Here is a 20,936-nt window from a genome sequence, read left to right on the forward strand (position 1 = left end):
TCGTGAATAGGGTTTAGCGAAGGCACGAAGTCAACCAGCTGAGCCAGCCTTGACGTCCTCCGGTCTGCCCCGAAGAAGGTCCCTCGGCAGCTGATTTTTCATATAGGAAATCATCGATATACTCATCATCCGGCTCATCAAGGTATCTCTCCGTCCGCAGTGCCGCAATAGAGACAATATTGAGGGAGAAAGCGCCTTCCTGGTCTCCGAAGAAGCTAGAAAACAAAAGTCAATACCTCTTCACATCATACAATGACATACCACAAAAACGACACATACCTCCGAATCATAATACCAAATCTCTTAACATTTTTCAAATCCAACGGCTCAGCATCATCCTTATTCTTCCCACGATACGTCGCCCTAAAATCGCTCCACTTCACGAAAACCGTGCGACGCCCCTCAGCCCGGAAATCAAACTCCCAACTGACTGTGCTTTGCTCGCGGCCATCAGAACGCTTAGGAAGAATCTCATCCTTCAATGTAAGCGTGTACAGCTTATCGTCTGCACTGTCGATGACAAGTTCGATGCCATCGTACGCGGAGAGATTCCATGTTCGGTCTTCGCCTCGTGTGCGTTGCGAAGCGAAGCCGGCACCGCCGAGAGTCTTGATATCGAGGGTTCCGTGGAATTTAGCGATCAGTGAAGATGCGGAGCAGGCCAATTCGGACTGAGAGGAGCCGCCACGGACGCGGTCGTCGGAGGAGGTCCAGTCGTTTTGGGACCAGGCTCTATGGGCAGGGGGTTTGTTAGTATCTATGATAAGGTGAAAAGAGAAAGATTGTGATAGATATACCGGACTCCGCCGAATAGAGGAAGATGGGATGTTGGTACCATTTTGTGATGCTTTACTGGCCGTGAATGCGTTGGGAAGATCTGGTGGAGATGGAGATGGGGTGGAGGCGGCGTCGGAGTACTTAGTATGGCGTCATAGCTGTTGGCAAATCAGAGGGCGGGGGGTTTACAACAATGGATATTGTGATTCCTGTAATTAAGTTAAGGCTAAACTGTCGAATGAAAATTGAGATGAATGCAAGCAACGTTCTATATCTCAAAATGATAAATGATTATGGTTTTATCCAAGCCTTCAAATGCTCATGTGGGTATCTGGATCCTGTCTATGTACAATTCTTCATAACTCCATCGCTCCGCCCACCTTGTATATGCAACGTTTCCAATTATTTCTCTTCAATCAGGGAGATCGGAGCATCAAGCTCCCTGTGCAATCCATCAAGACCGTGGAATCCCTCCTCGATAACCCACTTCTGACCCTGCGCAGGGCGATGCAGGACATGGCAGCTGGCGCCGACAACAAGCAAGCCTGGTGGCCGAGAGCCGGCTTCTTCAAATGCAAGACAGATGTGCTCCAGCGTTGAACGGACAACACGCTGGTCGGGGCATGAGGCACGCTCCACGATCGCACAGGGAGTCTCCTTCGGCCAAAGGGTGCGTGTGCGGGTCGAGTCTTCGGCCGAGTATGTGGTAAGAGACTCAATAAGCGCAGAGAGTCGGTGGAGAGCCATAAGGAACACAACAGTCTGGGTAGGCACGTATGCTGGAGGCACCGGAGCAGCACCCTTACGGCCAGTTCCCGTGCAGACCAGTACCTGGTCGGACACACCACGGTGGGTGGCCGGAATATCGGCGAAGAGAGACGCACTCATGGCGCTAGTAATGCCCGGGAGCACAACGGGAGTATAGCCTTCGTCCCGGAAAAACTCAAACTCCTCGGCACCGCGACCATAGAGATATGGATCTCCTTGTTTCAAGCGGAGAACTGACTGTCCTTTACGCAGAGCTGCGAGACCCATTTGCAAGAACTCTTCCTGTGCTTGATCGGCATTGCCGGGGAACTTGCGTGCAATGTGAACTTCTGTCCTGCGAGGGATAAGCTCCAGAACTGGCGCCGGGACGAGCTTATCGGCCAGAATGATGTCGGCAGTCTGGATGGCATTGTATGTGGCGCGAGTAAGCATGTCTGGGTGTCCAGGTCCAGAGCCAGCCAAGATAATCTTCCCCTTCTTTGATACACCGTTGACACCATTGACACCGTTGGTCTCCGGTTCGGCCTCTTTGTTAGAGGAGTACGCTTTGAGAATAGCATCAATGTCCTCATCCGTAATCGAAACAAGTTTTCGAAGAGGCCAGTATTCGCAAATTTGTGACAACCAACGCATGCGCCTGGTCTTTGCCGCGGAGGCATCATTTTCAGTGACAAGCGTGTTGAATGTGTGCCTCTGACCCGAGGCATCATCATCCTCGCCGTCCATATTCGATTCGCCGAGTCCGGCGTCATTATCCTCTTCCCAGAGCCTCCGGCGCACACTACCAAGTCGATCAATTGCCAATCCCAGGTTGGCTGGGAGGAAAGCAGCGATCTCTCGGCGCAGACGAGACGCAAGTTTGCAGCCCCGGCCGGAGGTTGTAATTCCAATATGCAGAGGGCCGTCGGAGTAGGTAGAGAGTAGCGTGAACGAACACAGCTCCGGGGCATCAGTCACATTGACGGGGATTCGCAAACGCCGGCAGAGCTTCGAGATATGTGCACCTAAACAAAGTCATTGTCAGCGACATTTCGATCCAAAGCCAATCGCCGAGAACTTACTCAATGGCTCACTGCCACCCAATGTGACAAAGACGGTGTCCACCACACGATCCACCTCCTCTCGACCCAAAGTAGTCAAATCATTGTCTTGAAATTCGCGACGCACCCATTGTGCCGAGCCACTGGAAATATGCTCTGAAAGAGTGAAATGCACATCGGCCGTCTCCGGCGCAATGATAATAGGCTTCGCGCCAGCTTCAAGACTTTTGGCGCATCGAGCAGCCGCCACAGGATTGGCTCCGACGATCAAATGTATTTGCGACTCAGCATTCCACGCTGTCATCAATGGCGCTGGGCCAAATCCATTGGAGGCGTCCTTCATTGTAGTCGTGTCGTGCCGCAAAGTGCGGGTTTACCCCTCCAGATAGTGGCGTTTCGAGGCAGCGGGTATAGATGCTGTTGCAGCGACAGGAAGAGCAGAGGGAGACCACAGGATAATATGACTCGGCTCTGAGTGCTCAGATATATGAAATCGAGTCCGATAAAGGCCCGGTACCGTATATGCACGCTGCAGTAACTTCCGCGGAGATTGAGAAATTACTCCGGACTGAATAAATGGGCAGTCACGATTGGTGATAATTCACTGATAAGGACCCTATCGTCTTATCGAATGAGCAATCGCAACGCCACCGCGCAGAAGAAGCAACTTGACAAGTTCAAAAAGAAAGCACAAGGCGGCAAGATCGTCAGCTCAAGAGAAGGTACGAATTGAAGACTCGAATTGTCTTTATTAGACTAACCGACTGTTAGTCATTTTGTGGCCGAAATTTTTCTATACATCTGGAATTCCCAAAGCGGCTTAGGGCCAAATTGCGTGATTTGCGATGAGCTTACTTAATAACCCCGGTTCCTGGGGCTCTCCAGTTGACAGTACTGCACCTAATATCGGAGGCTCTCAGGATCGATCTTAAGGCTATCACCAATTAAAGACCCTGACATATGTTCTGGAAGTCTATATGAATGAGAGTAGTTAATCTAGCATACATTACTCCCTAGTAGTCGCATCATTAGTCATAGTGCTTCAATAACTAGCAGCATTTATCTCCTTTAATTTACTGCTCCCTAGGGAAATTGATATGCTAAAAGGGCCTACATATCATAGAGAAGGTTAAGTTATGGCATATGATCTAAAATGAACCAATTCCTTGTTGTATTGCAGTCCATCTCAGTTGGCAACAGATGTTGATGAGATCACGTGAGGCGGAGCTTGCAGCTTCCAAGCCCAAGCCTCAAGGGCGGACCCCCAGAGCTCCAGCATCACCGTCATCCGTCATCGCCTGCTCTGCTTCTACCTCTCATCATCGTGCTGGTATCTTGCAGTACAATTACTTAATCCCGATCGCTGTTCCATCTCCCTTCACCCGTGAACCGGTCTACGAAATTATAATCCACATTCGTCATCATGTCCGCTGGCCTGTTGAAGCCCGAGAAGGACTTCACCAAGGACGCCGACAAGCTCATCCCGGAAGCTGAGGCCCTTGCGAAGGTGTGACTCATCTATTCCACCATAACCTACACACTATATACTGACTTTGCCCGGTTCAGACCGATGTTCAAGGTGCCATCGACAAGTTGTTGGTGCTGGAGAAGCAAGCCCGACAGGTACGCTGTCCCGTCGTCGCTCATCCATACAATCCATCTCAAACTAACCTCAACGGTTCAATACGATAGGCCTCTGATCTCGCCACTACCTCGCGCCTTTTGATTGCCATCGTCACCATCAGCAAGAACTCCGGCGACTGGAGCCTTCTCAACGACCAAGTGCTCGTTCTCTCTAAGAAACATGCCCAGCTTAAGCAGGCCACGACGCGAATGGTGCAGGAAGTGATGAAGTTTTTGGATGACACACCAAACCTTGACGTCAAGCTCTCGGTCATCGAGACTCTACGAACAGTCACTGAGGGCAAGGTAAGGATACAGACAATGTCTTTAGGAGAACTCCCGCTCGGACCAAGCACTGACATCACTCTTCAAAGATTTTCGTCGAAGTTGAGCGAGCCCGCGTTACACGTATCCTGTCCAATATCAAGAAGACCCAAGGCGACCTCAATGCCGCGGCCGACATTCTGTGCGAGTTGCAGGTGGAGACATTTGGATCGATGACCCGAAGGGAAAAGACCGAGTTCATCCTGGAGCAGGTTGCGTTGTGTATTGAGCGGGGTGACTGGACACAGGCTTCGATCCTTATCCGCAAGATCAACAAGCGGTACTTCGCCCGGAAACCCAAGAAGAGTGCCGAGGAGATCGAGAAGCTTAAGAAGCAGGCGGAAGAGCGCGAGAAGACCCGTGGACCGGATGAGGCCCCCATGGAGGTGGATGACGACGTGACCGATCTCAAGCTGCGTTATTACGACCAGCAGATTACTTTGGCCAACCACGATTACAAGTACCTCGATGTTTGCAAGCACTACCGAGAAGTTCTGGACACCGAGGCGGTGGAGAAGAGCCCAGCACAGCTGCGTGCGGTGAGTCTGGCCCTGTCTTGGGTGGGGTTATTTACAATATGCTAACGAAAGACTTCATCCTCCAGTCGCTTGCGCGCATCGTCTATTATATTGTCCTGTCTCCCTATGACAACGAACAGTCTGACCTCCTGCACCGCATCCAATCAGACCCCCGGTTGTCCCAGGTTCCCGTCGAGGCCCGCCTGGTCAAGCTATTCACCATTCCGGAGCTGATGCGCTGGCCCATGGTTGCCGAGCAGTTCGGTCCTCACCTCTGCGAGACCGACGTGTTCGATGCCAAGGACCAGCAGTCGGCGGATAACCAGGCTCACCGCAGATGGCAAGATCTGCGGAAGCGGGTTATCGAGCACAACGTGCGTGTTGTGGCCAAGTACTACACACGCATTCAGATGCCCCGTCTGACCCAGCTCCTGGATTTGACTGAGGAGGAGACCGAGAACTACATTAGCGAGCTGGTCACATCAAAGACCATCTATGCCAAGATCGACCGACCCGCGCGGCTAGTCAACTTTGCTAAGCCTCGGGATGCGGATGATGTGCTCAACGAGTGGAGCAGTGATATGAAGAGCCTGCTGGGTCTGTTGGAGCGGATTGATCATCTGATCACCAAGGAGGAGATGATGGCTCGTATCCTGCCATCTCGTGGTGAGAAGGCCAAGGCTCGTTAAGGGGGGTTGTGCAGACGTGGGAATGCTGCTCCGTGTGTAAAATATCGCCGGTAGACCTACTATGAAGAAGCCAGCCACTGGATAAGTGGATTTATTGAACCAATTATATCATGATACTTGAGAAGCACCAAGACGCAAGTCTGCCTAGTAGATTCAGTGTGTAGAAACGCTGTCTATATGTAATCTATGTGAGCCACCGGAACTCTTTATATATACTCGTCAACCGGGTGGGACATCACCAACTAGTGACACGCTAGAAAGGAACATCCATATCGTTCACATCTTGCTCCTCATCTGCCTTCTTACCACCGTTGCTCTTCTCCAACTGCTCTCGAATGAACCGCACCGCAGCGTCCAAATAAGGCCGCTGGCTAGGCAAAAAGTGACCACCGGGATGCCAAACCACCAAGCCATCCTTCTCCGGTTCCCCCGCACAAGCATCAATCAAAGACCGACTCCTGGACTCCTCCACAACGGCATCCAACGACCCAAGCACATGCAAAACGGGCGTCTGAACCGGCGGACTCTCGTAGAAACCCCGATACCGCGCCCCAGGAGACCGGAACCCACTGTACGCAATCGCAAACTTAAACGGCGGGTGCTGGAACCCATCCGCAGCAAAAGAGGACGGGTACGGTATCCCCGCCGCACCCTCAGACTCATCCTTCTCAAACTTCGCAAAGGCCTCTTTCCGCCCCGTCTCCAACAACCCCGCAACCATCCCCACCATGGCGGCGCCCTGCGAGAATCCAATGACGCCGTCGAACGGACCCTCCTCCGAGAGAACCTTTGCAACAGCGGCGAGACCGTCTTCTAGGCCCTGGTAGAGAGGGGGGTTGGCTGTGTTGGATCGGCGGAACCAGCCGTATGCTTCGATTTCGTCATCCTCGGCTTCCCCGCCCTCAGATGGCTCGTAGCCTGGGATATCACTGGGTTTCAGGCGGAGGGGACCCGTTGGGTAGATTGCGGAGACTTCGTGTAGGGGGAAGGCCTTTTGGATGTGTTTGACGAGGGCGCGGCTCTTTGCGTGGAAGAGGGGGCCAGACTGGGTGTAGCCGTGGAGCATGAGGATTTTCAGCGGTTGGCGCGCCGAGGCGGATGGGTTTGGAGCCATGGTGGCGAGAGAATGACTGGATGGAATTGAATGTTTGAATAGAAGCGACAGTCTTTGAGAGGCGACTCTCGACATAGAAAAAGGAGAGAGGTGAGACTGAGAAGGAAGAAGGGGAATGAATGAATGGGTGGGATCAGTTGAGGGAGGAAACAATTCGATAAGGGGCGATAAGATAAGTTTTCCGATAAGCCGCTGGGCGGAGTCTGCCCCACGCTGGTTCCTGAAAGTTGAAAGGCTCCTGGTCCATTTCGTCACATCAACAATCCTCTCTCCTTCTTCCAAGATTCTCTCACTTTACAATTACATTCACATTCACATTCACATTCATATTCACATTCACCATGTCAGCTCAAAACAATGTTAACATCGAGGCGCTCGATGCCAAGATGAAGGAGCTGATTGAGTATGTTTACCCTTCGCACTTCATACCCTCCCGTTTCCTCAACAGACTGTGTACGCTTCAAACGAGATTCTACACTCAATGCATTTTAAACACACAATCCCCTCAATGACTCAACTGACTCGATACCCATTCAACATACCAATACAATACTGACCCCTTCCCTTCAAACAGAGCATTCGAATCCCACCCTCAACTCCAACCTCCCACCCCCCACCCAACCGCCTTCTTCCTCCTCGACTTCGTCAAAAACACCCACGGCTCCCTGCAGAAAGTTGATGCCGCCAAGTACGCCTCAGGCGACCGCCAGGCCCGCGAAACCGTCCAGGAAATCATTGGCCGCAACCAATTCACCAGCGTGCTTGTCAATGATTCCACTGGCAAACTGGCCATGATGACGGGCGGTGACCCATCGAACCCGGTTAACTTGGGGCCTACTATCAAGGCGAAGGCGAAGGCTTTGGCGGAGCTGTGAGGTGGATTGGATGATCGATTTCACATATTCTACGGTCCTTCTTTGGTAGCGTTTTTCTTTTCTACACATTCCATACGGTACAGTACATTATGGGTTCCTTCGAGATCTCAGTCGTTCCCGCTGGAATGGAGGACTACCTAGTTCTCATGATTTTTCGTGAGTTGTCTAATGACGACAATGTCTTTCTTTCAAATGTACCATCAATTCAAACAAACAAAACGTCATACCCCGAACTATCCACATGGCGTAATGGAAGGTGATCGATGTTGCAACCGTGTCGATCTAAAGTATATTTTCCAGCCTTGTAGTACATATACATCTACGAGAATGCCCGAATAACAATAGAAAGGGAAATATTACCCGGTAGCTACTGTGTTTAACAGCCTTCACTGTCTAGTCTACTCGAGTGCCTGTAGTTGCACTGTCAGTGATGCGTTTGGTTCAACCGCGGAGACCCTTTTTCTACCCTTTTTCTACCCTTTTTCTACCCATTCCATATCACACCGAATGAATAGAATATACCAGAATCAACCATACCATTCAATCAGTTCCCATCAAAAAATGATGTCATGCATCTGATGTACCAAACCGCTGTACCTGACAAGATTGTCAAAATTTGTCACCCGTGTGCGGCTTTACGTAGTCGGGGTGGGGAATGCACGTCCTCGGCAGTGGGCAGTGGGGGCAGGAGGTTGACGGGGGGCTTCGGGGTTTGGTTGGATCCATGACGTTGAGGATTTAGGGATGGAGAGTCGGAGACTAGATATTGCCTGTATTTTGTCCTTGGATTAGGATGTGTATGTAGTGTAGAGTGTGTACATAAGGAGGGTAGACATGGACAGTACTACCTAGGCTTGGGACATAACTAGTTAAATCCAGTCTATAGACCGGGGATGATGAATATCCATCAAGGCCAACCTTAGATTCTTGACTTGACGATGAATAGCAGTAATGGATCTACTCTAGTAGTACAGTGTCCATATCTACAATATTTACTCAAGTCCTCTACACAAGCAAACCAAATATCGGGGACACCTCGATTAGAGTAGTGACACCAGTTACATGAAAAACACAGCAAAAACAAACAACAAAACAGCACGGCACCAAGTCAAGCCAACCTGGTGCCTTCTGTGCCAGATATCCGGAACTCCCTCAGCAAAAAATGCTGTCGAATGCTTTTTTGGGGGACGGTGCGAGACAGCGAGTCATTCCATCTTCTATCTGTCATCAATCCGCAACAGAAAGAAACAACAGTAACAAGATAAGAAAACAAAAGTATAACGAACGCTGTAAAAACAGCATCATCAAGCAGGTAAAGGGAGCAATTAGGAATCGAACGGGAGAGAACGCGGGTGTTTTGTCAAAGTGTCACATCTCAAATTTTTTGGGGTCTTTTGTTTTTGATCTTCCCCCAAGGGAAACAGAACAGAAAAGAGAAGAAAAGAAACGAAGGAAGGTGGTAGAATCGTAACATATCATAGCCAGCCCATTCGAACGTCGACAAAAGATCGAAACCTCCCATCGGTTAGACAGCTTTCGAATCGAACCAAGGTGGTTTCAGCATTTTCGATTGTCGATATCCCAGGTGCGGCCTTTTCCTCCTCCCCTCGTCTTCCTTCCCTCCCTTCCCTCCTCCATCGTTATCCCGCCAGGAAAAAGAAAAGAAATAAAAAGAAGAAATCGGTAAAGGGTGTGTGAGTGAAAAAGAGAAAAGGGTTGATTTGGTATGTGACATTTTGACGGGCGATACTCCGGAAGTACCGAACCGAAGCGGAGGTCAAAAACCCGGGATTGGTATTTTCATCCTAATTGCTCCATGCTATCCTCTGTGCGTTTCAACAAGACATAAAATAAAAAAGAGATTTCATTTGCGCGTCTCGTTTACTTCCGGCGGAACGAGCAGCCCTCGGTCAGACGGGCCTTGCCACCGGTGGGCTGGCACAGGACGGTCGAGCAGCCGGCGCAGATAACGACGGTCTGGGCGTGCGAGAAGACGGTAGTGATGGTGAAGCAGCCGGGGCACTTGACGTCCATGAAGAAGGAGCGGGGCTGGGGCACAAGGGTCTGTAGAGATAATAAGTCAGTAAAGACTTGTTCCCATATGCAATTTTCCTTTCATCATTTGAAGACTGCATATTCCATCTCTTTCCAGCAAATGAGGGGAGTGGCGGGATGTGCTCGAAGAACGTTGATGGTCGATAGTGTCGAAGGTTGGGTTGTGATCATTCCAAGTCCCATCGGTGCCGTCCCCATTTCACATCCACATCCACATCCCCCATCATTTGCGAATTTCATCTCCAATCTCCATTTCTATCAGAATCCAGATTCATCGTACCTTCAGCTTGTGCTTGCGAGCCTCAGCCTGAGGCGTGGGGTTGAGGAGGTCGACCGCGAGAACCTATCAAACAGGTGTCACGTTAGCAGGATGAAGAGTTTGACGGTAGGGGGCAAGTTCTCGATAGCAGTCGCTCAGTCGGTCCCCCTGGGTCGGGATAGAAAAAAATCGAGATCGAGTCGGAACGAGCAAATATCGAGAATTGAGCGGGATGGCAGAACTCACCATCTTGACGGTTATTGATCAGCGAGAGAGTTGATGAATGGCGCTGATAGCGATGGCCTTGTGTGATCACGGAATGGAGGGTAGGAGAAGTTTGAGAGGATTTGATGGGGTAGGGTTTGTGCCCTCGCTTGACGGCTCGTTTCGGGCAGGCGTGGTGGATGAGCTTCCGCCAATGATACCGTCCAGGCGATACCGCCTTGGTTCTGCCGACCCGTTCCAAGGGTTGGCCTGGACAATCGGGCAAGCAGTCAAGTGCTTATCAACAATGCTATCTACAGTAGGGTATACTTGCTGTACTTCCGATACATGCATGCACTCGTCTGAACGTCTCACATTACACTTAATAATTCTACAACACCGAGCAACCCGATGATGAAAAAGCTTATGTACTAGCTGAAAACAAATCATTAGGACCACACCCCCACTGGCCTTGCCGCTCTCTTGAATAATGTTCCGATGCCGAGCCCGACCCCAAACGATCTCGATGTCTCCCCGCAATTCGCCTAATAGGGCGAGGTGCTTATTTTCTTTTGGTCTCATGGTGATCGAGGTTGAACTGTCCATCACGCACGAGTGTAACTACCAGTGCCTCCTAATAATGCACTGCCAGTCTGCGAATGACTGCTTATAGGTTCTTCTTCGCCGCGCCCTCAACGTGGGCCTCGATGGCCGCGCCGTCCTTGCGCTCGGTCTCCTCGACGTACGGGTGCTTGATGGTTAAGCACCAGATGTCGATGTGGTCGCAAATGGTAGTGATCACGTCAAACTGGACAAAACAATCAGCCGAGAGAACTCGAGACAACGGCAAAGTGTACCGAGACTTACCACGAAGCTACTATAGATACCAATCGCCAATCCGAGACATCCAAACACAAACATGATCTGGTTGGATCCATGTCCAAGCACGGGGTTTGCCCAAAGACCAACTGCCGCCCCGGCGCTGTCCAGCACACCGAGACCCAGTGGGTAGAGCAGGATGTTGTGGTAAGGGAATCCCGACTGCACCAAGTGGCCGACGATCATGCGGCCCACCGCGTAGGCATTCACCAGACCGACATACAACCCAAAGGGAATCGTATAGTTCTCCAAGATCGTAGGCTGCAGGTACAAGTAGGCCGGGACGAGGGTCCAGATAGCAACCATGGGCAGCAGACCGTATAGCGGAGTGATAGGATTCAGACCGCGCTCGCGGCGCACCTGCATAACGTGCCAGATGCTGGAGCCGGTCGCGAAGAAAAGCACAAACGCGCCGTACACCAGGTACCACTGCGTGAAAGGCATCTCATACACTCGGTCCGAGAGGAAGCTGGGCTTGGCCACGCCAAAGGTCTCGAGCATCGGCTGGTGCCAGAAGCTGCCGCCGCCTTGGTACGCGGTGATAGCGTAGACGAGGCAGAGAGTCAGGACACCCTCAACGGGGCCCGAAATGACACCCAGAGTCAGGACCTGAGTGTAGAACTCGTCCCAGGTCTGAACATAGAAGGTCATAGTCGCTAGAATGAGCTTGTTAGATGGACAGTCTCAATTATCCATCGGAGGCTCGCAGCTTACATCCAAAAAGACTCAAAATGGTCATCCAACCGTTTCCAAGGTTCATCGAGGCGGCAAAAATGAGGACGCCCAAGGCAGTGTTACATGCGTCAACGCCTAGACAAAGCAAGTCAGCTCCATCCTTATCCACATAACCTATACTGCTTGCATGCAAGCAGCTCCACAACAAACATACTGTGATCAAAGAGCTCGCCCAGCGGCCCACTCTGCCTCGTCCTCCGCCTGTATCAGATCAGCAACAAGTACTTTGACTCCCATCAAATTAGATAAAACATACGCCTGCATGCCGTCCACAGCATCAAAGGTCTGATACAAAAACATGCCAATCGCGCAGCTCGCGTACACCCACGGCGGGCAGTCCGTGTCCATGCCGGGGTTGTACCACATCACGGTGAGGAAATTAAGTACCACGAACAAGAATCCAGTCAGGGTAATCTAGACACCGGGAGCGTTAATTAAGGTTCTCATGTTTTGCAGCGCCGAATGCCAAAAAGAGTGAAAGAAGAACTTACAAGATTGGGTCTGTTGCGCGCGAAAAAGTCAAGAAAGAGGCTCGTTAGCCAGACTGTCCCAAAAATCAAGACTGCTGCGCGAGCTGGTAGCTCCAAGCCAGAAGACAGTGACAGCTGTCCTGAAGCTTGAAGCTTCCCAGCTGGGCCTGCGCGCAGGACGAGAAGGAGGAGAACTCACGCCATGTTCATGGGAAACAAATGGATAACACATTTGCTATAGAACGGCTTGAGGACATAGCGACTGATCAACGAGTGGTCAACACCCGCATACTTGTAGTTGCGCAAGTTTGGCAAGACATGTTGCCGAATGTACACCATTTTCGCAAAACGTGTTTCGTCGTCCGTTGTCCTGTGTATTCCACCTCAAGTCCTATTTCCTCAGCAGCAAAAGATGTATCGTGTCCCGTGTATCCGTAACCCAACGTTTTTTCTCTCTCCCTCAACGCATGTAATCCAGCTCTGGCGTGGGTCTTGAACCAAACAAGCTTCGGCGGCGGCCCAGGCTAAAGCGGAGCGGCAGACGCGTAGGTTTTCGAAGGAGAACGAAGCGGGCGAAGGCAGGTTGTCTGGAAGGCGCAGGAGGAAGGAAAAGTCGTGACGGCGTTAGGAAGGTCAAGGCCCTGGAAGAGAACAGGGTAGGGAGAGAAAAAATAGGCAGGAGACGGCCAAACTAAATTAAAGGGCCCCGCTGTTGGGGAGCGGAGCGAAGACCGGGAAAAAGATGGGGCCCTGGCGACGTCGAGATCGGCGACGCCTTTTCTTCCCGTTTTTCCTGCAGGAGCCAACTACAACAACATTTACAAATAGGTTGGATCTTTTTTTCGTCGGTCTCTTGCCCACTTGCCCACTTGGTTCTGGTTTATTGTTTTCCTGGCATATACAGAATATATAGATCTATTCAGTCTGTCTATATACTTACCCTTGAAGACCCCCAGAGTATACATCCAGCACCGCTCGGCTGCCCACGTGCAGTAGCGAGACGTGGTTGCAGTGGTGGTCACTGCGGTGCCAATGAGATGCATCGCAGGGACAGCGATCGGCCGTCCAAGAGGTCCAAGAGGTGGGGTTACCCGAGGCCTTTGCTCTTTCGGTTAGACTCCAGGACACGGTCCGTTGCGAGGAGATGGGAACGTCAGAAGATGGGAGAGTCAAGGCTTGAGATCTGAGGAGATGTAATGTATGCTTGGATTGATACGCCATGCCTAGTTACATGATACAGAACTATAGACCTACAGCGGGAATAACTTCGTCAGACTCGACAAAACTTTGCACGTTTGCGCGGGAGGGCCGCGGCCATCGTGCAAGAATCCGGGGTCTGCAGAACCTCGAAGATCCTGATAGAAAGACCAGTATGTATAGGGTACCAACAACTGCAGAGGAACAATATAGATGTGGGGAAAAAGCGGCCACGGGAATTCTTCCGCCGCCCCCTGCTCCGGTGGTCCACAAGGTGTGTTGTCCGAGTTTAACCAACGGGGCTCCAGGGCATCGGGACCAAGATTCGGCTCTGCATGCTTTGGATCAGAGGAACCGTCTTGTGCACCGTCTCTGCCCATCCCTCAACACCCCATGACTGCTCCCGGCGGATCTTGCGCTCCTCAAGGTTGGCAAACTGCCACAGGTGGTGAACTGTGTTCAAATCGCCAATCTGCACGAACCACGCGCCCACTCCTTCCATGACCTCGCGACGGGCGTGCAGACCACGACGCCAGTGTGTCTCCCATTCCAGTAGGTTGCCTGGGTGCAGAGTGTACGATCGGAGCTCAAACAAGCCACCCAGCTTTCGGGGTGGAGTAGTAGGCCAGAACGAGAACTCTTGCATCAGAGAAGTCTTCTTGCTCTTGATCAAGCTCTTGAGCTTGCGGTCGAATGCGGGGAACTCGGGGTGACTGGAAATGTTGTGTAGGGAGGCATGATAGCCTTCGTACCGCTGGTATTCCCAGATGTGCACTGTGACACCACAAAAAGAACAAGATTAGCCACTCATTCTGGAACTGCCCAAGGGAGTGTTCACAGGGAAAGAAAGTTACCAAAGGTATCGTTATCGCCCACTTGCGTGCGCCAACTGCCCACTAGGTTGACCCGGTTTTCCTCGGTGCCCGCCATGCGGGGGTACCACTTGCCCACCAGCTCCACATACTCGTCGACCTTGTCGGGCTTGACTTCATGGAACACGATGGAGTGGACGTACTTGCCACGGGCGAGCACCTGCGAGAAAGATCGCTCAATGTCCTTGTCGAAATGTTGACCTTCCTTGGTGCCGTAAATCAGCGAGGACAAAGGGCCCCGTTTGGACCCGGATTCCGCGGCTTCTTCTTCTCCTAGATAGCGGTGCATGGCGAGTGAGCCCAATGCCGTATGGTCAAGAGTCTCAGCTGCATCAAAGGCAGGGTGAACTCGATCATAAGTGCTCGCATTGCTCACATGCGGAGCAGTGGGAGCATACTCACGGGAAATAGAAGAGGAGGAGGATGAGGGGGCAGAAGCAGAAGCAGCGACAGACTGACTCTCTTGCAGTTCTTTTCTCTTGCGAGCCTCCTCGAGGTTCTCGCGAAACTCTCTCTGTCGACGATTGAACTCCTCCGCCGAGTCGGCTGTGAGGTCTCTGATGGAAGGGGCGCGGTAGGCCGCGACGCAGGAGCTGAAAGGCCGCACCAGGCGGGTGGTTGCCGGGCGGATCAAGCGCGGACCCAGCATGATGGAGGTGTGCTCGAAGAGAGGATGAAATGGATTTAGAGCAGGAAATAGGGAAGTAGGAGACAGCTAAGAGTATGAAGGATAGATGCAGAAGTAGAAAGAAAAGAGAAAAGAAGCTTGCTCTGTTGTTGAAAACGGAAGGGAGAGAGGTGGCAAGGACGGGGCCTTCGGGGTGTGGGGAAAGAAAGGACTTAGGGAGTGAAGGATTCCCAAGGATAGTGACAAGTGGGGAGCGAGATGGTTTTGAAGAGGAGAGGACAAGTTGAATTGGAAAGAGGGGCAGGAAGATGGAAAAGAGGAGGCAGTGATGGACTAGTGTCGCGAGAGGAGCAGGGGTGCTGCGTTGCTTGACTGGGGAAATAGCTACACAAGCTCGAAAGTAGACAAAGCACGCGACTGGTGGCTAGAGTGCGTGCCCCGAGTGAAATCTGGGGGAGGAAACGATAATCGGAGGAATGAATCAATAGCAATTAGCCACGGAGGGCAGATCTCCGTCTTGGGCTGCTGGCTGATGCTGACTATGAGCAATGAACTGATTTGATCGCCGGTCTGCAACTGGGGGGAGGAGAAAGCTGGAGTTGGTGCGGGGAAAGGTGAGCTTTAGGTAATTTTGAGTAACGTTAAGTTAGTTACTTTGGGCCAAAGTGGTTGACTAACTCAACTAGCTTAAGTTAACTTAAGGCTTGGGTAACTTGGTACTCCGTACCAATGGGAGAAACCAATCAGGTAGTGAGTGGTCTTCGTCCCGTATATGTACCATGTAGAAAGAATGGAGGACCACTTGTTTATCTCCTCAGCATTGCTGGCAATGGAAGGGCGAAGGTCATGATGACATCGAAATACGGTATCTATACATGTGGCTGAGCTATAATGGTAGGGTCTTGTCCCAGCCCCAAGTCACTTTCTTTACATCCTCTACCGTCTCAATCTACCGGACAGCCGTGGAAACAGGGAAACCTGCGATCATCGGCGATTTGAATCCTCTACATCGATGGTAATACTGTAAATCGGAGTCTTTCACTGCCCCCGATGGACGTATGATCGTCACTGGTCTCGCTCGCTTTTCGCCATCATGACGAACGGGATCCAGCCAGACTCCACATTCCCGGGCCGCTGGCAATTGAAACTCGTGGTTGTCGCGTTAGGAAGACACAGTTTCAGATGAAGAAACCCAGTGGCTAGAGTCGGTGATCAGCGGATGTGCGATCTCCGATTAACTGACCAATCAACTAAGACCAGTAATCAACTATTCTAGATCTACTAATCATATGTGTTGTGTGCTGGATTGTTCTAGTGGATGTAAGGACCTATCCCAAATGGGCCAATTTCATGACGTCGGTACCCGGTGCTCACCGCCCGGCAGATTGAGCATCCCACGTCCAGACCAGACTGGAGGGGGGGCCCATGTCTAGTGTTCGATCTCGAGCCTCCTGTTGATCCTTTCTTGCACAATCATGGCGGAATCTCTCAATCCCCCCCCTCTCCTACGAGGCCTCAGCGACCACCACCCACCCTCACGAGGCAACCTCCCTGCCCACCGAGGTGGTGGCATGCCTGAAGAACTCCCGCTTCGTATGTGACCCCAAGACTCAAGACCGAATCTATCCAATTTCAAAAGCTAACTCGAATCACAATTCCAGCTGCATCTGGCAACATGTGATAACCTCACCCCACACATCTCCCTCATGTCCTACACCTACCTCCCGTCGACTCCCTACGACCCCTACCCGACCATCATCATGACCACCAACCCCGCGTCCCGCAAGACCAACCACCTCCTCTCTAACCCGCGCGTCTCGCTCCTGGTCCACGACTGGGTGTCTCACCGTCCGCCTACCCGGGCACCCAATGCCCAGGGAGAACGCGAGGGTTCTCCTCCCCCCGCGGCTACCCGCTCCTCGCTCGCAAGCCTCCTGCTCAACCTGAACACCAGTGCCTTGTCTAGTATCTCTACCACGATTACCGGGCAGGCGCGCTTCCTCGAGCCCGGTTCCGAGGAGGAGTCTTGGTGCAAGGAGCGTCATCTGGAGAACAATACTTTTGAGGAAGAGGAGATCAATCTCTTTGGACAGCTGCAGCGGAATGACCCTAATGCCCGTCGCCCGAGTATGTCCATCGATGGTGATGTACGGGTGGTAGTGGTGCAAGTGCGTGAGGGTCGTATTGCGGATTGGAAGGGTGGAGTTCGGGACTGGGTCTTGTTGCCCGCTGAGAATGCGCAGGCTGGTCTGGTCAATGGCGTATAGTCAGGACATGACATCCATGGAATGATTGTAGAGTCTAGGAATCCTGATCCAGATGTCATATGATATGGGTGGTCCTGTCTTTTCTATTTTATTTCTCAAAAATAAGCTGTTCAAGAATGCTGTTAAAACTTTTCAGGATATCATGCTTGCCAAATCCAGTTTTCTTTGATCTGTGTTGCAATATATAAACACCAGAATTAGAGGGTCGATAAAGTAAGATGATAAAACGAGCAATGAAGCCGCAGTTCGAACATCAAATCTAAAATACTTTGTCTTCCATCTCATTTTCTGTGTTATCACAGAAATCTTTTGTATAGGATTGTCCAGAGTAAAGCAGGTGTCACACTTATCAAACCTTATCAGCCCGGAGCTCCCAGCTTCTCCGCAACCCAAAAGTTGCACTGACCTCGCATCTCCTCGGAAAACCCCAATCCCCAATCCCCAGCTCAAACAATGAACCACAACACCTACTAAACCACCATTGACCACTCTCCACACACACACCTCATCCGCTTAGAAACCTCAATAACCACCACAAAAATGAGACTCGCCCACCTCCACCTCCCCCATACCACACCCTTCGCCCGAGTCTCCGCCCTCCAACAAGCCCTCACAACCCGCTTCCTCGCCCACAAAAGACTCGCCTCACCAGCCTCGCAAAACACCAATGGCACATCCAACCAAACACGAAAAGCAATCCCACCACCGCCCGACCCAACAATCATCACATTCTCCCCAAACCCCGTCTACACCACGGGTCGGCGCGACCTCCCACCGTCCAACACATGTCCGCCAGATCCCATGAACCTCTCACTCCCACCAGCCCTCGAACCAATCCGTTCACTCCTTACACCCTCGGGCTCGAACCCGCCGAAAGCGGAGTATCATCCCACGCTGCGGGGTGGCCAGACTACTTTCCATGGACCGGGCCAGATGGTCGCGTATACGATTCTAGATTTGAAACGGCTTAATCTCACGCCTCGGTGTCACATTCGTGTCTTGGAGAATAGTGTTATTGATTTGTTGAAGCGGTATGGGGTTAATGGGTTTGTGACGGAGGATCCTGGTGTATGGGTATCAGAAAAGGACTCGGGTTCCAGTTCGGCGCCGCCGAAAAAGATTACCGCGGTGGGGGTGCATCTTCGGCGGAATATTAGCAGTTTCGGGATTGGATTGAATGTGACCGAGGAGCCGATGTGGTATTTTCGGCAGATTGTAGCGTGTGGGCTTGAAGGGAAGGAGGTGACTAGTTTGGAGGGGATGGGTGTGACGGGGGTTGGGATTGATGAGGTTGCTGCTGGGTTTGTTGAGAGGTTTGTTGAAAGGGTGAATGAGGATTTTGCTTGTAAGCATGGGGTTGGGGAGAAGATTGAGGAGGTGTATCCTGTTAGAGAGGAGGATTTGTTGGTATGAGATTGGCTGGTGTGATGCATTTGTAACCTGTATATCAAGACTGGGTGGCAATTACTATACGAATCCCGGTTGGTGACCCCAAGGAGGACGAAGGTGATTGGGGAATAATCAATTCAATAGCATTATATAGTATATCTGGAGGGTAGGATAGTAGAGTAAAAAGTAAAGAGCCAACCTCGCTGAAATGCTGTGACAACCCAGAGGACGGAGCCATGCAAAGGAAAAAGAGGGAACACTGGTCATTTCAGCAACTTATCTGATGTGTCCAGGTCCCGTAAAGAAAGTGGTCATGGTTGTAACAACCGTGTAATCAACGACATGAAATGCAAAGGGGAATCAACGAGCTCAATAGCAAGAAGAGGGCGAAAGAGGACAAGAAACGAAAGCTTGCCGAGCGTGTGCTGGGCAGTAAGAGACACATGGGTAATTCAGACACGACTTGAGCGAAAAAAAGAGCTAACCTGCGTGCTGTCCTTTACAGGATAACACAAGAGGAGCCAGAGCCCTTGCCTCCGGCGGGCTTGACCTCGAGAGCGACCTTGGCCGCTTCGTAGAAGCTTTCTCTGATACCGCGATTTTGAACGGCCGAGCATTCTGTCTACCCGTTAGCTCCAGCCCAGTCAACTTCATGCAATCTGTAGATTACGGCCACATACCCAAGTACTTCACCGCGCCGATCTCCTTGGCCTTGGCCAAACCCTGATCAAACGTGATCGCATTCGGGTTATCAGTCATTTCCTCATCTTTCCTCAAATCGCACTTGAGCGCGGTGAGCACGACCTTCACACCAGGGCAATTCTCATTGATTTCGGCAATCCACTTAGACCCGACGTTTTCAAAGGAGTCAGGGCTGTCAACCTTTATACTAGCTATCAGCACTGGAAACTCCACACAATTTGCTGGCTGAGGGTTCGGTCTCTTGTGGCTTACACTGAAACACAACATCAGGACGTGGGTATCCTCGTAGGAGAGCGCGCGTAACCGATCGAATTCCTCCTGTCCGGCCGTGTCCCATAGCGACAGCTCCATATGTACATTATCGACAAAGATATCTGCGTGCATGAGTGAGGGTGCGTGGTGGGTTGGGTAGAAAGGCGTTGAAATACCGTGGACATAATTCTCTATAGATCTAGTAGTTAGCGACTAGTTGGACCTTTGCGAGCATGGGGCATTATACCAAAGACTGTAGGCTCACTGCGCGAGATCATTGAGCGGTTAGAATGCCTGGTCAACATACTGTATATATAGAGGTGTCCTTACTAAACCGTTGGGAAGAACCTATAACCGTCACAAAGGTTAGCTCTCTGCCCTGTTTGAAGACGTGTGGGGAAAGCTGGACGGAGAGGGGGAGCAGGGGGTCCTTGGGATTGCGCACCCTCTTGTAAACACATTCAGCGCCGAAGTCTTGCCACAGGCACCGTCGCCACTGTTAGAAGAATGTCTATTAGTACCAGATAATCTTGCGCAAAGGAACTCCGGTCCCAACTCACAGCAGCACCATCTTGCGCTGGACGACCTTCTGACGCCCGCACAGCTCCATTGCGACTAGTAGAGTTCAGGAGGGGGTAATGGTCAAGGGTACTGGAAATATAGATCGAATATAAAGTATAAGGAATTAGCGAGGTATAGCGGATATGGAGGCGTGTGGACGAGAAATGGGAGGAGGGGAAAGTTGGAATCGGGGAGGAGGAATGAATCTCCAGCACTGCCCGAGTCGATGACATCGCGCGCCCTGAAAAGGGATCGGCGAATAAGGTACCACCACCTTCCTTCCACACACGCGACCCCCCTTCTGGTCCACTTTGCTCGGCTGCCGAAGCCTTCTTTCCTAGGCTCCCCAGGGGTGAAAAGCATACAGCTGGTTGTTTTTCCTTTTTCATGCTCGGGGTGGTTGTGTCTATGACGGGGCCCTGGTGGTTTAGAACAGGGGGTCATCCATCGGTCATTCTGCAGTCTTGCTTATCGCTAGTTTGATTTGCAACTTGCTCTCCCCACGAGTGTTACTGAGTGGCATCGGAGTAGTAGATTAGAATCAAGTATGGACTGGAGCTACTAGAGTCTCTGGAATGGGTAAGTTTAGTTTCATGCTTCGCCTGTTCTATAGTGTATAGTTAGTAGGATGACAACAATGCCGGAACTCAATACATACTCCCCCAATGAGCTTGCTAGACACGCAATGTTTTGCGCAATTTAGGCGGCCGACATGATACAGATAGAAATGAATCAGTT

General features: G+C 51.4%; 12 protein-coding genes across 12 annotated transcripts; 5 read left to right on the forward strand and 7 right to left on the reverse strand.

The window, feature by feature from the left end:
- Window positions 1-13: 13 nt before the first annotated feature.
- On the reverse strand, window positions 14-838 carry N7473_009397 (CIA30 family protein; the record flags this gene model as incomplete). The annotated part of the gene is made up of 3 exons (XM_057155336.1): window positions 14-215; window positions 280-732; window positions 798-838. The coding sequence occupies 3 exons, from the start codon at window positions 836-838 to the stop codon at window positions 14-16; spliced, it is 696 nt and encodes a 231-aa protein (XP_057006466.1).
- Window positions 839-1,002: 164 nt separating this feature from the next.
- N7473_009398 (putative siroheme synthase) lies at window positions 1,003-3,328 on the reverse strand. The gene is made up of 2 exons (XM_057155337.1): window positions 2,607-3,328; window positions 1,003-2,549 (listed from the first exon to the last, which is right to left on the reverse strand). The coding sequence occupies exons 1-2, from the start codon at window positions 2,926-2,928 to the stop codon at window positions 1,180-1,182; spliced, it is 1,692 nt and encodes a 563-aa protein (XP_057006467.1). The 5' UTR covers window positions 2,929-3,328; the 3' UTR covers window positions 1,003-1,179.
- A 680-nt stretch (window positions 3,329-4,008) lies between these two features.
- Window positions 4,009-5,739, forward strand: N7473_009399 (proteasome regulatory particle lid subunit RPN5; the record flags this gene model as incomplete). Its single annotated transcript, XM_057155338.1, has 5 exons — window positions 4,009-4,092; window positions 4,152-4,208; window positions 4,278-4,514; window positions 4,583-5,071; window positions 5,137-5,739. 5 exons carry the CDS (start codon window positions 4,009-4,011, stop codon window positions 5,737-5,739), a joined length of 1,470 nt encoding a protein of 489 aa, XP_057006468.1.
- A 253-nt stretch (window positions 5,740-5,992) lies between these two features.
- N7473_009400 (alpha/beta hydrolase) lies at window positions 5,993-6,853 on the reverse strand (the record flags this gene model as incomplete). Its single annotated transcript, XM_057155339.1, has 1 exon — window positions 5,993-6,853. One exon carries the CDS (start codon window positions 6,851-6,853, stop codon window positions 5,993-5,995), a length of 861 nt encoding a protein of 286 aa, XP_057006469.1.
- Window positions 6,854-7,194: 341 nt separating this feature from the next.
- On the forward strand, window positions 7,195-7,728 carry N7473_009401 (uncharacterized protein; the record flags this gene model as incomplete). Its single annotated transcript, XM_057155340.1, has 2 exons — window positions 7,195-7,256; window positions 7,428-7,728. 2 exons carry the CDS (start codon window positions 7,195-7,197, stop codon window positions 7,726-7,728), a joined length of 363 nt encoding a protein of 120 aa, XP_057006470.1.
- A 1,881-nt stretch (window positions 7,729-9,609) lies between these two features.
- On the reverse strand, window positions 9,610-10,291 carry N7473_009402 (40S ribosomal protein eS27; the record flags this gene model as incomplete). Its single annotated transcript, XM_057155341.1, has 3 exons — window positions 9,610-9,792; window positions 10,064-10,126; window positions 10,289-10,291. 3 exons carry the CDS (start codon window positions 10,289-10,291, stop codon window positions 9,610-9,612), a joined length of 249 nt encoding a protein of 82 aa, XP_057006471.1.
- Window positions 10,292-10,913: 622 nt separating this feature from the next.
- On the reverse strand, window positions 10,914-12,669 carry N7473_009403 (aminoalcoholphosphotransferase; the record flags this gene model as incomplete). The annotated part of the gene is made up of 7 exons (XM_057155342.1): window positions 10,914-11,054; window positions 11,114-11,781; window positions 11,840-11,935; window positions 12,015-12,061; window positions 12,117-12,274; window positions 12,352-12,361; window positions 12,530-12,669. 7 exons carry the CDS (start codon window positions 12,667-12,669, stop codon window positions 10,914-10,916), a joined length of 1,260 nt encoding a protein of 419 aa, XP_057006472.1.
- A 1,147-nt stretch (window positions 12,670-13,816) lies between these two features.
- N7473_009404 (NIPSNAP family protein) lies at window positions 13,817-15,048 on the reverse strand (the record flags this gene model as incomplete). The annotated part of the gene is made up of 2 exons (XM_057155343.1): window positions 13,817-14,301; window positions 14,382-15,048. The coding sequence occupies 2 exons, from the start codon at window positions 15,046-15,048 to the stop codon at window positions 13,817-13,819; spliced, it is 1,152 nt and encodes a 383-aa protein (XP_057006473.1).
- Window positions 15,049-16,461: 1,413 nt separating this feature from the next.
- Window positions 16,462-16,708, forward strand: N7473_009405 (uncharacterized protein; the record flags this gene model as incomplete). The annotated part of the gene is made up of 2 exons (XM_057155344.1): window positions 16,462-16,620; window positions 16,689-16,708. The coding sequence occupies exons 1-2, from the start codon at window positions 16,503-16,505 to the stop codon at window positions 16,706-16,708; spliced, it is 138 nt and encodes a 45-aa protein (XP_057006474.1). The 5' UTR covers window positions 16,462-16,502.
- A 25-nt stretch (window positions 16,709-16,733) lies between these two features.
- On the forward strand, window positions 16,734-17,294 carry N7473_009406 (pyridoxamine 5'-phosphate oxidase family protein; the record flags this gene model as incomplete). Its single annotated transcript, XM_057155345.1, has 1 exon — window positions 16,734-17,294. The coding sequence occupies one exon, from the start codon at window positions 16,734-16,736 to the stop codon at window positions 17,292-17,294; it is 561 nt and encodes a 186-aa protein (XP_057006475.1).
- Window positions 17,295-17,834: 540 nt separating this feature from the next.
- Window positions 17,835-18,707, forward strand: N7473_009407 (lipoyl(octanoyl) transferase LIP2; the record flags this gene model as incomplete). Its single annotated transcript, XM_057155346.1, has 1 exon — window positions 17,835-18,707. One exon carries the CDS (start codon window positions 17,835-17,837, stop codon window positions 18,705-18,707), a length of 873 nt encoding a protein of 290 aa, XP_057006476.1.
- Window positions 18,708-19,182: 475 nt separating this feature from the next.
- On the reverse strand, window positions 19,183-20,247 carry rho3 (Rho family GTPase RHO3; the record flags this gene model as incomplete). Its single annotated transcript, XM_057155347.1, has 8 exons — window positions 19,183-19,301; window positions 19,364-19,565; window positions 19,638-19,759; window positions 19,814-19,828; window positions 19,885-19,901; window positions 19,968-19,985; window positions 20,083-20,133; window positions 20,198-20,247. 8 exons carry the CDS (start codon window positions 20,245-20,247, stop codon window positions 19,183-19,185), a joined length of 594 nt encoding a protein of 197 aa, XP_057006477.1.
- Window positions 20,248-20,936: the final 689 nt, after the last annotated feature.

Source organism: Penicillium subrubescens (genome assembly GCF_028828155.1).
Source record: "Penicillium subrubescens strain IBT 31985 chromosome Unknown utg000006l_segment0_segment0, whole genome shotgun sequence".
In the NCBI taxonomy this organism is placed as follows: domain Eukaryota; kingdom Fungi; phylum Ascomycota; class Eurotiomycetes; order Eurotiales; family Aspergillaceae; genus Penicillium; species Penicillium subrubescens.

Coding starts and splice junctions, on each gene's coding strand:
- N7473_009398 (XM_057155337.1), bottom strand. CDS start 2,928: ATGAAGGACGCCTCCAATGGATTTGGCCCAGCGCCATTGATGACAGCG. Junction 2,550..2,606: donor GGGTGGCAGTGAGCCATTGA/GTAAGTTCTCGG, acceptor GACTTTGTTTAG/GTGCACATATCTCGAAGCTC.